The 14,634-nt window shown below is 36.4% G+C and overlaps 3 protein-coding genes across 5 annotated transcripts in view; all 3 read left to right on the forward strand.

Annotated features, from left to right (window-relative positions):
* Positions 1-1,076, forward strand: part of LOC144441209 (uncharacterized) — a 19,234-nt gene extending 18,158 nt beyond the window's left edge. The window contains exon 11 of the mRNA XM_078130769.1: positions 166-1,076. Within this exon, the coding sequence (XP_077986895.1) occupies positions 166-864 (699 nt within the window). The 3' untranslated portion in view covers positions 865-1,076. The remainder of the gene's footprint in view (positions 1-165) is intronic.
* LOC144440852 (TNF receptor-associated factor 2-like) overlaps positions 1-14,634 on the forward strand; it is a 42,628-nt gene that overhangs the window by 23,972 nt on the left and 4,022 nt on the right. The window lies entirely within an intron of this gene.
* On the forward strand, positions 931-13,346 carry LOC144441210 (uncharacterized). Its single transcript, XM_078130770.1, has 4 exons — positions 931-947; positions 1,001-3,078; positions 3,579-3,683; positions 12,724-13,346. The coding sequence occupies exons 1-4, from the start codon at positions 931-933 to the stop codon at positions 12,960-12,962; spliced, it is 2,439 nt and encodes an 812-aa protein (XP_077986896.1). The 3' UTR covers positions 12,963-13,346.

Raw genomic sequence — 14,634 nt, forward strand, 5'->3', positions numbered from 1 at the left:
GGGGGCAGTGGTATGGGGGCAGTTGTCCTGTTACCATGCACAAGGAAATGGAAACAAATATTTGTGTGTGTGTGCAATTCCAATGGTTTACTTGATGAGTGACCCTTTACAGACAGTGCTGTAGCTTAAAAAGATAATTCTTCATTGACTTTGAATCTTTTTCAGAACACTTGTGATGTAGTGGGTGATTCAGGCCTTGACACAGCTAGTTGTACCACTGGTATTATAACAGAATGTAATGAAGACAGGAAAAATGATGCCTTGGCTGCCTTAGAAATGTCCAATACTGTTAAGGAACGTCTTGATATTACTGAAGATGCTGTCTGTTCAGAAGAATTAACATATTCTCCTCCTGAAAGCAGTTCATCAAATCCTGACAATTCTCTACTTTCATCATTCTGTGACTCGTCAAAGAGTGGATCACCAGTGGGAGAAGCCCAGTTCTGTGGCAAAAATATGACAGTGACTTTCTCTGGAAAAGAGCTTACAGATGAGCTAGCTGATCCAGAATGTGTAACCATGGATTCAAATGAGAGGGAAAATGCTGTCACTGTGGAAATGGATACCTATATACAGAGCACATCAGTTATCTCCCATAATTCTAGGAAGACAAACCATGGTACCATTACTGAAGCAGTCTCTTCTGTGTTTCAAAAAGACAGACTGAATATAGAAGATCCAGTTCATCCACTACCACAATCAAACAGCTCAGAAATTGAATCACAGTTGAGGGAAATGGTGACTACCTGTAGCAACGAAGTCACTGGTATAGTGCCAGCTGATACAGAATGTGTAACCATGGATTCAAATAAGAATGAAAATGCTATGGAGATACTAATTTTAAGTGCCTGTCTGTGGGGGTAGTTCATCCCTATGATGATGCCACTAATTGTGATGAAAACCTGGTGAATTCAGTGATATTGAGCAGCGATGGTGACACAAACCTGGTGAATTCAGTGATATTGAGCAGTGATGGTGACACTGGTACTGTTCACAATAGCCTGTATCCTAGCGTTATTGTAGCCAATGATATCTACAGTGATGGTGATCACATCTTCAGTGACCATGATGGTGATGACAGTGTCAATGACCCAGATTATCATCCACCTCAATCAGATTCAGAAGACATAGTGAGTGACTCTTCAGAATCACTGCAAGATCAGATGCCCACACCAGCCTTAAAGAATATAATTGATCAAGTTTGCAGTAAGTTGGATGGTGACAGTGTCGGTGACCCAGATTATCATCCATCTACATCAGAAGGAAATATGCAGAGTGACTGTTCAGAATCATTGCAAGGAGAATTATTCACACCAAGTGTAAAAAGGAAAAACGAAGGGACTCGCAGTGCATTGACAGTAAAGCATGCCAAAGCTAAAACAATGTCAGGAAAGAGAATATGGGACAGAAAGCACTTTTGCGTGTACTGCCATAAGGAAATGGGAAATCTTTATCGCCACTTTACACGCATACATTCTAAGGAAACTGATGTGGCCCATGCTCTGAGTTTTCCTTGTGATTCCTTTGAGCGTGTGAAAATGTTGAGAAAACTCAAATATAAAGGTAACTTTCACCATAACTACCAAGTGGCAAAATCTGGAAGAGGGGAAGTGGTGCCATTCAAAAGACCATCCCAAAACTCTAAAAAAAACAGCACAGACTACTTACCTTGTAAAGCATGTCTTGGATATTATTCAAAAAAAGTGATAGGAAAACACTGGCAAAACTGTGAGTTTGCCAAAGAAAAGACCAATGAAATGGTAGGGAGAAAAAGGTTCCAGAAAGCAGCATCATACTTACTTCCTGTAGCAGACAGTGCAAGTAAACTAATGCTTGAAAATGTTTTGCCCAACATGAGACAAGATGATGTCACTTTGGTTGCCAGAAATGACTGGTTGATTATGGATTTTGCTACAAGGACATATGAACGAAATGCTCATCTGAAGAAGAACAAGACATTTGTGTCTGAACGAATCAGAACATTAGGCCGACTATTAATCAAGATGCGGCAGATAGATAGCAGTATTTTGCAGTTGGATGACTGCATACATCCAGCAAAGTTTCAAACAGTTGTACAAGCAGTACGATCTATGGCTGGTTATGACGAAGAGGCAGCAACATATACCACACCCTCCCTTGGGTTAAAAGTTGGATATTACCTTAAAGATTGTGCCCAGATTGTTATAAGTCATTCAATCCAAAGTGAGTCCAAATCAGATGAAGACAGGGCCACCAGATTCATGGATCTCTATCGGCTTGAGTGGGAAAACAAAGTCTCGAGCCATGCTGGACATACCCTTCAAGCAAGGAGAGCAAACAACACTAAACTGTTACCATTAACAGAAGATATTGTGAAACTCACGAATCGGTTACAGGACATTATGCAAAACACTGCCAAAAATCTGAGAGAGAAAACCTTGATTGAGGGATCATGGTCGTCGTTGTGCAAGGCAACCCTGGCACAAGTGATCTTGTTCAACAGACGTCGTGAAGGGGAGGTCTCACGGATGCTATTGACCACATATGTAAAGAACAAAAATCAGTCAGCTGGTGAAGATGAGGAAATAACTGCAAGTCTGTCTCCACTAGAGAGGAAACTATTGAATCATTTCACCAGGATAGAAATTCCAGGGAAAAGAGGTCGAAATGTGCCAGTTTTGTTAACTCCTGAGATTAAAACCTGTGTTGACCTGCTTTGTCAAACAAGGTCTGAAGCAGGTGTACACCCAAACAACCCATATCTGTTTGCAAGGCAGTACGATTCCCTCGAGTGTCACAGAGGAAGTCATTGTCTTCGACTTTATGCATTTAGTTGTGGTGCCAGAAGTCCAGAGAGATTGACCTCAACTAATCTTCGAAAACATGTGGCCACAGTCTCACAGTTCCTTAATCTAAATGACACTGAATTGGAAATTCTTGCTGGCTTTCTTGGACATCGTATAGGTGTCCATAGAGAATACTACCGCCTACCTCAAGCAACGCTACAGGTGTGTAAAATCAGCAGACTCCTTCTGTCACTGGAACAAGGAGATCAGAACATATTTAAAGGAAAAACACTAGATGAAATAGGAACAGATGGTAAGCTGATGTTGATTTCATTGCAGTTACTGGACATGTTTAATTAACCTTTAAACTTTACTAAATATGTACTTAGACTGTTTACTTCACACACACACACACACACACAATGTTGATTTTGCTGCTATAGTGGGCTTCATGAGTAATACAAGTCAGTTGCAATAATTGTTTTAGATTTTTTTGTGTTGCTTTGTTTCTGTACACAGAAACTATATTTGGCGAACTCAGTGTAGGGATTTAAAAATCTCAATCTCATCACTGGAAATTAATGTTATATTTGGGATTCCCAGGTGGCATTGCATGCATGACTTTAACCTTCAAAATTAACACTTTCAGGAGTAAAAACCTTCCCACCAAAATTTCTTGAACGAATTTGTTGTGTTCTCACAGTTTTAATGGATTGGAAACTCTAGTTAGCCTAAAATAAATGATTTTTTTGTGTCTGTTTCTTCTGTTGACATCTACTTATACTTATTTCATATATCAATTCTTATTTACAGTTGTGTTGAATGAAAATGAACTAGGTGAAGCTTCTCAACAGGAAAGCATGACTGAGAATGACCCACCAGTGCTGATGGACAACAATTATGCAAAGCCACATGCATGTAAGTTATATCAGTTCAGTCGTTATTTTTCTACATTAAAGCTCAGTGGTTATCTGTTATGCAGTTTGCCAGTTTTCCACATGTTTAAAACAAGTATATAACTTATAATCAGCAACCTAACCATTTCTCTCTCTCCATTGTTCATTCCATCTCATTTTTTCCACTTGCATGCTGCAGATATTTGAGGTAGATATTTTGGTCCATTTTAGTTCATCCCAAGATTCTACATTTGAAACCAACATTATGGTGGTAGTCCAATCTGTTACATTCATTGTACTGTGTCCACAACCATGGTAGTTTTGACAAATACAACCCCTGTGTAGTGTGTGGTAGTTTTGACAAATACAACCACTGTGTAGCGTGTGATAGTTTTAACAAATACAACCACTGTGTAGTGTGTGATAGTTTTAACAAATACAACCACTGTGTAGTATGTGGTAGTTTTAACAAATACAACCACTGGGATGTGTAGTGTGATAGTTTTGACAAATACAACCACTGTGTAGTGTGTGGTAGTTTTGACAAATACAACCACTGTGTAGCGTGTGATAGTTTTAACAAATACAACCACTGTGTAGTGTGTGATAGTTTTAACAAATACAACCACTGTGTAGTGTGTGATAGTTTTAACAAATACAACCACTGTGTAGCGTGTGATAGTTTTAACAAATACAACCACTGTGTAGCGTGTGGTAGTTTTGACAAATACAACCACTGTGTAGTGTGTGGTAGTTTTAACAAATACAACCGGTGTAGCGTGCGTTAGTTTTGACAAATACAACCACTGTGTAGTGTGTGGTAGTTTTGACAAATGCAACCACTGTGTAGCATGTGATAGTTTTGACAAATACAACCACTGTGTAGTGTGTGGTAGTTTTAACAAATACAACCGGTGTAGCATGTGGTAGTTTTGACAAATACAACCACTGTGTAGCGTGTGGTAGTTTTGATATATACAACCACTGTGTAGCGTGTGATAGTTTTGACAAATACAACCACTGTGTAGTGTGTGGTAGTTTTAACAAATAAAACCAGTGTAGTGTGTGGTAGTTTTGACAAATACAACCACTGTGTAGTGTGTGGTAGTTTTGACAAATACAACCACTGTGTAGCGTGTGGTAGTTTTGACAAATACAACCACTGTGTAGTGTGTGGTAGTTTTGACAAATACAACCACTGTGTAGTGTGTGGTAGTTTTGACAAAGCCACTGTGTAGTGTGTGATAGTTTTGACAAATACAACCACTGTGTACCGTGTGGTAGTTTTGACAAATACAACCACTGTGTAGTGTGTGGTAGTTTTGACAAATACAACCACTGTGTAGTGTGTGGTAGTTTTGACAAATAAAGCCACTGTGTAGCGTGTGGTAGTTTTGACAAATACAACCACTGTGTAGCGTGTGATAGTTTTGACAAATACAACCACTGTGTAGTGTGTGGTAGTTTTAACAAATACAACCGGTGTAGCGTGTGGTAGTTTTGACAACTACAACCACTGTGTAGTGTGTGGTAGTTTTGACAAATACAACCACTGTGTAGTGTATGATAGTTTTAACAAATACAACCACTGTGTAGTGTGTGATAGTTTTAACAAATGCAACCACTGTGTAGTGTATGGTAGTTTTGACAAATAAAGCCACTGTGTAGCGTGTGGTAGTTTTGACAAATACAACCACTGTGTAGTGTGTGATAGTTTTAACAAATACAACCGGTGTAGTGTATGATAGTTTTGACAAATACAACCACTGTGTATATGTGTGGTAGTTTTGACAAATACAGCCACTGTGTAGTGTGTGGTAGTTTTAACAAATACAACCACTGTGTAGTGTGTGGTAGTTTTAACAAATACAACCACTGTGTAATGTGTGATAGTTTTAACAAATACAACCGGTGTAGCGTGTGGTAGTTTTGACAAATACAACCACTGTGTAGCGTGTGGTAGTTTTGACATATACAACCACTGTGTAGTGTGTGGTAGTTTTGACAAATACAACCACTGTAGTGTATGATAGTTTTAACAAATACAACCACTGTGTAGTGTGTGGTAGTTTTGACAAATAAAGCCACTGTGTAGCGTGTGGTAGTTTTGACAAATACAACCACTGTGTAGCGTGTGATAGTTTTGACAAATACAACCACTGTGTAGTGTGTGGTAGTTTTAACAAATACAACCGGTGTAGCGTGTGGTAGTTTTGACAAATACAACCACTGTGTAGTGTGTGGTAGTTTTGACAAATACAACCACTGTGTAGTGTGTGGTAGTTTTGACAAATACAACCACTGTGTAGTGTATGGTAGTTTTGACAAATACAACCACTGTGTAGTGTATGATAGTTTTAACAAATACAACCACTGTGTAGTGTGTGATAGTTTTAACAAATGCAACCACTGTGTAGTGTATGGTAGTTTTGACAAATAAAGCCACTGTGTAGCTTGTGGTAGTTTTGACAAATACAACCACTGTGTAGTGTGTGATAGTTTTGACAAATAAAGCCACTGTGTAGTGTGTGATAGTTTTGACAAATACAACCATTGTGTAGTGTATGGTAGTTTTAACAAATACAACCGGTGTAGCGTGTGGTAGTTTTGACAAATACAACCACTGTGTAGTGTGTGATAGTTTTGACAAATACAACCACTGTGTAGTGTGTGGTAGTTTTGAACAATACAACCACTGTGTAGTGTGTGATAGTTTTGACAAATACAACCACTGTGTAGTGTATGGTAGTTTTGACAAATACAACCACTGTGTAGTGTGTGATAGTTTTGACAAATACAACCACTGTGTAGTGTGTGATAGTTTTAACAAATACAACCACTGTGTAGTGTGTGATAGTTTTGACAAATACAACCACTGTGTAGTGTGTGGTAGTTTTGACAATTACAACCACTGTGTAGTGTGTGGTAGTTTTAACAAATACAACCACTGTGTAGTGTGTGGTAGTTTTAACAAATACAACCACTGTGTAGTGTGTGATAGTTTTAACAAATACAACCGGTGTATACACTAAGTGTATGATAGTTTTGACAAATACAACCACTGTGTATATGTGTGGTAGTTTTGACAAATACAGCCACTGTGTAGTGTGTGGTAGTTTTAACAAATACAACCACTGTGTAGCATGTGGTAGTTTTGACATATACAACCACTGTGTAGTGTGTGGTAGTTTTGACAAATACAACCACTGTGTAGTGTGTGGTAGTTTTGACAAATAAAGCCACTGTGTAGCGTGTGGTAGTTTTGACAAATACAACCACTGTGTAGCGTGTGATAGTTTTGACAAATACAACCACTGTGTAGTGTGTGGTAGTTTTAACAAATACAACCGGTGTAGCGTGTGGTAGTTTTGACAAATACAACCACTGTGTAGTGTGTGGTAGTTTTGACAAATACAACCACTGTGTAGTGTGTGGTAGTTTTGACAAATACAACCACTGTGTAGTGTATGGTAGTTTTGACAAATACAACCACTGTGTAGTGTATGATAGTTTTAACAAATACAACCACTGTGTAGTGTGTGATAGTTTTAACAAATGCAACCACTGTGTAGTGTATGGTAGTTTTGACAAATAAAGCCACTGTGTAGCTTGTGGTAGTTTTGACAAATACAACCACTGTGTAGTGTGTGATAGTTTTGACAAATAAAGCCACTGTGTAGTGTGTGATAGTTTTGACAAATACAACCATTGTGTAGTGTATGGTAGTTTTAACAAATACAACCGGTGTAGCGTGTGGTAGTTTTGACAAATACAACCACTGTGTAGTGTGTGATAGTTTTGACAAATACAACCACTGTGTAGTGTGTGGTAGTTTTGAACAATACAACCACTGTGTAGTGTGTGATAGTTTTGACAAATACAACCACTGTGTAGTGTATGGTAGTTTTGACAAATACAACCACTGTGTAGTGTGTGATAGTTTTGACAAATACAACCACTGTGTAGTGTGTGATAGTTTTAACAAATACAACCACTGTGTAGTGTGTGATAGTTTTGACAAATACAACCACTGTGTAGTGTGTGGTAGTTTTGACAATTACAACCACTGTGTAGTGTGTGGTAGTTTTAACAAATACAACCACTGTGTAGTGTGTGGTAGTTTTAACAAATACAACCACTGTGTAGTGTGTGATAGTTTTAACAAATACAACCGGTGTAGTGTATGATAGTTTTGACAAATACAACCACTGTGTATATGTGTGGTAGTTTTGACAAATACAGCCACTGTGTAGTGTGTGGTAGTTTTAACAAATACAACCACTGTGTAGTGTGTGGTAGTTTTAACAAATACAACCACTGTGTAGTGTGTGATAGTTTTAACAAATACAACCGGTGTAGCGTGTGGTAGTTTTGACAAATACAACCACTGTGTAGCGTGTGGTAGTTTTGACATATACAACCACTGTGTAGTGTGTGGTAGTTTTGACAAATACAACCACTGTGTAGTGTGTGGTAGTTTTGACAAATACAACCACTGTAGTGTATGATAGTTTTAACAAATACAACCACTGTGTAGTGTGTGGTAGTTTTAACAAATAAAGCCACTGTGTAGCGTGTGGTAGTTTTGACAAATACAACCACTGTGTAGCGTATGGTAGTTTTGACAAATACAACCACTGTGTAGTGTGTGGTAGTTTTAACAAATACAACCACTGTGTAGTGTGTGGTAGTTTTGACAATTACAACCACTGTGTAGTGTGTGGTAGTTTTGACAAATACAACCACTGTGTAGCGTATGGTAGTTTTGACAATTACAACCACTGTGTAGTGTGTGGTAGTTTTAACAAATACAACCACTGTGTAGTGTGTGGTAGTTTTAACAAATACAACCACTGTGTAGTGTGTGGTAGTTTTAACAAATACAACCACTGTGTAGTGTGTGGTAGTTTTGACAAATACAACCACTGTGTAGTGTGTGGTAGTTTTAACAAATACAACCACTGTGTAGTGTGTGATAGTTTTAACAAATACAACCGGTGTAGCGTGTGGTAGTTTTAACAAATACAACCACTGTGTAGTGTGTGGTAGTTTTGACAAATACAACCACTGTAGTGTATGATAGTTTTAACAAATACAACCACTGTGTAGCGTGTGGTAGTTTTAACAAATACAACCACTGTGTAGTGTGTGGTAGTTTTGACAAATACAACCACTGTAGTGTATGATAGTTTTAACAAATACAACCACTGTGTAGTGTGTGGTAGTTTTAACAAATACAACCACTGTGTAGTGTGTGGTAGTTTTGACAAATACAACCACTGTAGTGTATGATAGTTTTAACAAATACAACCACTGTGTAGTGTGTGGTAGTTTTAACAAATAAAGCCACTGTGTAGCGTGTGGTAGTTTTGACAAATACAACCACTGTGTAGTGTGTGGTAGTTTTGACAATTACAACCACTGTGTAGTGTGTGGTAGTTTTGACAAATACAACCACTGTGTAGCGTATGGTAGTTTTGACAATTACAACCACTGTGTAGTGTGGTAGTTTTAACAAATACAACCACTGTGTAGTGTGTGGTAGTTTTGACAAATACAACCACTGTGTAGTATGTGGTAGTTTTAACAAATACAACCACTGTGTAGTGTGTGGTAGTTTTGACAAATACAACCACTGTGTAGTGTGTGGTAGTTTTAACAAATAAAACCACTGTGTAGTGTGTGGTAGTTTTAACAAATACAACCACTGTGTAGTGTGTGGTAGTTTTGACAAATACAACCACTGTGTAGTGTGTGGTAGTTTTGACAAATACAACCACTGTGTAGTGTGTGGTAGTTTTGACAAATACAACCACTGTGTAGTGTGTGGTAGTTTTGACAAATACAACCACTGTGTAGTGTGTGATAGTTTTGACAAATACAACCACTGTGTAGTGTGTGGTAGTTTTGACAAATACAACCACTGTGTAGTGTGTGATAGTTTTAACAAATACAACCACTGTGTAGTATGTGGTAGTTTTGACAAATACAACCACTGTGTAGTGTGTGATAGTTTTAACAAATACAACCACTGTGTAGTATGTGGTAGTTTTGAACAATACAACCACTGTGTAGTGTGTGGTAGTTTTAACAAATACAACCACTGTGTAGTATGTGGTAGTTTTAACATATATAACCACTGTGTAGTGTGTGATAGTTTTAACAAATACAACCACTGTGTAGTGTGTGATAGTTTTGACAAATACAACCACTGTGTAGTGTGTGATAGTTTTGACAAATACAACCACTTTGTAGTGTGTGATAGTTTTAACAAATACAACCACTGTGTAGTATGTGGTAGTTTTGAACAATACAACCACTGTCTAGTGTGTGGTAGTTTTAACAAATACAACCACTGTGTAGTATGTGGTAGTTTTAACATATACAACCACTGTGTAGTGTGTGATAGTTTTAACAAATACAACCACTGTGTAGTGTGTGATAGTTTTAACAAATACAACCACTGTGTAGTATGTGGTAGTTTTGAACAATACAACCACTGTGTAGTACTACAAAATGTTTCTCTTTGGGCTACCAAATGATGCAAGTGGTAGTCCAATGTACTGGGGCTACTGGGTACATATATTCCTGTGTCCACAAACTACAAATAATTTTCTTTGGGCTACCAAATGAAGCAAGTGATAGTCCGGTCTGTTAGATACATTCATACCATGATAATTTAGATTAGAGTAGCCCATTTTGCTATCAAAATAATGAAAAATTGAGCCCTGATGTTTCTTGCTATAATTGGTAGTATATCCATCACACTGAGAAAACAGTTGTGCAAATTATAAATGGGGTGTTTTTAAAAAAATATAATTTTGGAAATATTGCATTCGGCTTTTGATATCGATACTTAGGTACTACTTAGTAAGTTTATTCTTGTAGTTTAAATATGAAAAATCTAGGAAAATGCCATAGTGTCACTTGACAGATTAAAGTTTGTGGAATTCAGAAATGATTTCACCAATTGAGGTTACAGATTGTTCGCCTAAAATTTGTGTTTTTTGTCAAAAATTTATATTTTGAGATATATTAGTGTTAATGAATAATTTGCATAATTAATGAGTTTCAGTAATTAGGCTATATCTTAAGACTGCATACTTCAATTCCAATACCAACTTTATATTGGATCAAAATTCAAGATATATTACTTCCTACTGAAGTAATATTCTTAAATTTCCCAAAATGTTCATGAAAATCAAGTTTTCGTATTATTTCATATTTCTTTAGGAATGGAAGGGTTAAACATTCAATCAAGGCTTTGATATATATATTGCTTCCTTTTTTGAGGAGCAAAAGGATCAAAACTTAAACGTTTCTAGTGTACGTGGTGTCTAATGCTATCAATGCACGAAGGACCTTCAAATGTGATTAAATTCATGTCTAATGTGATGTCAGCTATAGATACAGCCAAAACCAATGGCTTTTTATTGATATAATAGTCATTCAATATTAAGAAAATGTTTTATGTTTTTTTAGGTGGTTATATTTACAACAGGCATCATCAAGGAAGGCAGCTAGAGGAGGAAAACCCTTGGTGTCTCTGTATAATCATTTTTGTTGTGTTGAATTTCCTGACTGCTTCTTTTATCATTATTTTTCTTCTAATTTTTTTCACTAGCTTTGTTTTCAACTTTATTTTACAAAATTTTACATCTAAACCATTCTCACTTGATGACTTTAAATTTAATTGTTACCAGATGAAACAAAAAGGTATCTTAACATGTTAATAGGTGAGCCTTCAATTAGACCATTGTTTTCCCCTGATATATTTCCCATCACTTTATATCTTATGATAGTTACAGAAAGAGTAGTTCCAAGTGCAAAAAATATACCTTTGATTACATGCATTGTTTGGGTTTATGTGCTGTATTAAAAGATAGAAGTTTATACTGATTGACTATTTTACATGTCAAACTTGCAGTCAGCAAGGAAGTAAGTAAGTAAGTACAGCTATTTCCACAGAGTTAATATTAAATTCTGGCCATATGGTTGTCATTTTGCTGTAAATTTTACACAGTTCAGTTATTGTGTACCGATACAACTGCATCTCTCTGAAAGGTTGTGTGTGTGGTCATAAATTGAACAAAATTTGTAAAATTATATACTTCATAACAGAACATTGGCCATCCAAGCACTATGTCTGTCTACAGATTTTAATAACGATTGGTGTATAACTTTGGGTAGATAAATGTTTGTAGAGTATAAGTGATAATGTGAAGTCGTTTGAATGTAAGGCCAAAAATTTGACTTTTGATGAAAAATGTATATTTTGTGCATTTATTCATTGTTGCTAGCACTGTGTTATATTAAAATTAGGCATTCATGCCTATACTGTTTTTGACAATGTTTTTAAAACCCTGATACATGTTATGTACAAATGTACTGTACTTGTTTGGGACAGACCTCATAAGTAGCTGAGTGCCTGCTATCTACACTAAATATAAATTCTGCTTTTCATAGGGAGCAACTCACAATGACAATCGGAAAGAACTATAAAATCTGAATTTTGTTAAAAAAACATAGCCTTAATCAAGAATTTGGAGGTAATTGCACAATCTTCCTCAGCTGTCATTCTGAGTTGATCCCAAATTTTTATTAACTAGACTGCAGAATTTACACTATATGGGTGGGTATATTTACACTCAGTTTAAACTTGTTTCCATCAATTAGACCTTCCCTTGTTTTTGTACCTATCCTGGAAAGGTAATTTAAACCAATAACAATTCACCTATACATGTCAATGTCCTTGGTGAGTTCCGGTCATTTGGTACATAAATTGACAGAGTCATTACACTCAAAATGTATTTCGTAGTGTCTTTTAGGAGGCATATTAATGTCATAACAATGAAGTTATTATAAAAAGAAGCCATTCACAGTGGCCTGTTTTCTTGCTACTTGAAGGAAATTCTGCTAAAAGTACCGGTAGAAGATATTGAATCTCCCCCCCCCCCCCCTAATTATCAAGATTTTGTTTTCAGAAGTAAGGATCTTTAATTGTTTTGCATACTGGTTGGTCCATCTGTCCTTTTTATGATATGTTTCTCTTCTATTTTCAGTTGCTACTAGACAATTCAACATTAGAAAACCTAAACAAAACAGAAAGTGGACCCCTGAAGAAGAAGATGCTATACATAGATCTTTGGAGAAAAATTATGCAGAAAGAAGAGTACCGTTGAAAGATGAGTGCTTGCGAGCAATTGAACTTGAACCCTCTCTTAGTGGGCGCTCATGGCGCATTATTAAAGACCATGTTCGAAATTGGCTGGTCAAAAATGAAGAAACTCAATACCACTGAATTTTCCAGTTTTGTACCTTGGATATTCCGAAACTGGGCTGTTACTACTAGTTTTGCTAAAATACTGACCATTCACTTTCATGGAGTCCTATTAATTCCTATTAATTAACTCATATGACAAGTAGTATAATGTCTAGCTGGAGACTACAGTCTTCTAGTGTGTGATATTTTACAACATGTCTAGGTTTTGACTACAGTCTTCTTGTGAGTGACATTTTAGTACTGTATATGTTTTTGTTTGAATCATGATTTCACTTGCATTGGATCATATTTTTGTTTTGGTCTTCAGTGTGCTATAGTATTGGTATACTCAGATACTTTTATGTGATGTTGACTGAAAGTTATTTATTACACCTTTCTTACATTACTGTTGTCACATTTAGTGTTCAGTTTGTGGGTTTATGATCAATAAAAAACATTACAATTCAGAGTGGCATTAACCAAGAAAGAGTGTCTTTGGTACTCATTGATTGGATGTGTGTGTAATATTGCATATTGCAATTATAGTGAATGAGTTGAAATGTCAGGTAATATAAATCGTAGTTTTTTCAAAAACCAGGTTTGAATTATTGAATATACACATATTTATATAATTTGTAAGTATTATGTGTGTGCGTGTGAACATGTCCCACTGTACAAGACTGTGTCATCATTTGCATAATGTATTATTGGTTAATTAGACCTGACATTACCAATTTAATGCAAATAAACAATAAATCCCTTCCCGGAACACTATACATAAATTATGTATGTATATAACTCTTTATAGATATGTGAATGGTACAACCTAGTGTATGTAAAACTATACAGAGATGAGATGGTGAGCCTTTGTGTGTGTATACAACTCTTTATAGATATGTGAATATCTATTATACCATTCACATATATATGTGTGTACATATATATAAGTTTGTATACACAAGGGCTCACCATCTCATCTCTGAAGGGCTTTACATACACTAGGGTGCACCATTCACATATCTATATGGCATTATATAGTTACATACACAAGGGCACACCATGTCATCTCTGTAGAGTTTTACATACACAAGGGCACACCATGTCATCTCTGTAGAGTTTTACATACACAAGGGCACACCATGTCATCTCTGTAGAGTTTTACATACACAAGGGCACACCATGTCATCTCTGTAGAGTTTTACATACACAAGGGCACACCATGTCATCTCTGTAGAGTTTTACATACACAAGGGCACACCATGTCATCTCTGTAGAGTTTTACATACACAAGGGCACACCATGTCATCTCTGTAGAGTTTTACATACACAAGGGCACACCATGTCATCTCTGTAGAGTTTTACATACACAAGGGCACACCATGTCATCTCTGTAGAGTTTTACATACACAAGGGCACACCATGTCATCTCTGTAGAGTTTTACATACACAAGGGCACACCATGTCATCTCTGTAGAGTTTTACATACACAAGGGCACACCATGTCATCTCTGTAGAGTTTTACATACACAAGGGCGCACCATGTCATCTCTAGAGTTTTACATACACAAGGGCACACCATTCACATATCTATAAAGAGTTAAATACATACACACATATATGTATTTGTATATATATATATATATATATATATATATATATATATATATATATATATATATATATATATATATATCAAAATGTTCTTGAAAAG

The sequence above is a fragment of the Glandiceps talaboti genome, chromosome 10, assembly GCF_964340395.1.
Source record: "Glandiceps talaboti chromosome 10, keGlaTala1.1, whole genome shotgun sequence".
In the NCBI taxonomy this organism is placed as follows: domain Eukaryota; kingdom Metazoa; phylum Hemichordata; class Enteropneusta; family Spengelidae; genus Glandiceps; species Glandiceps talaboti.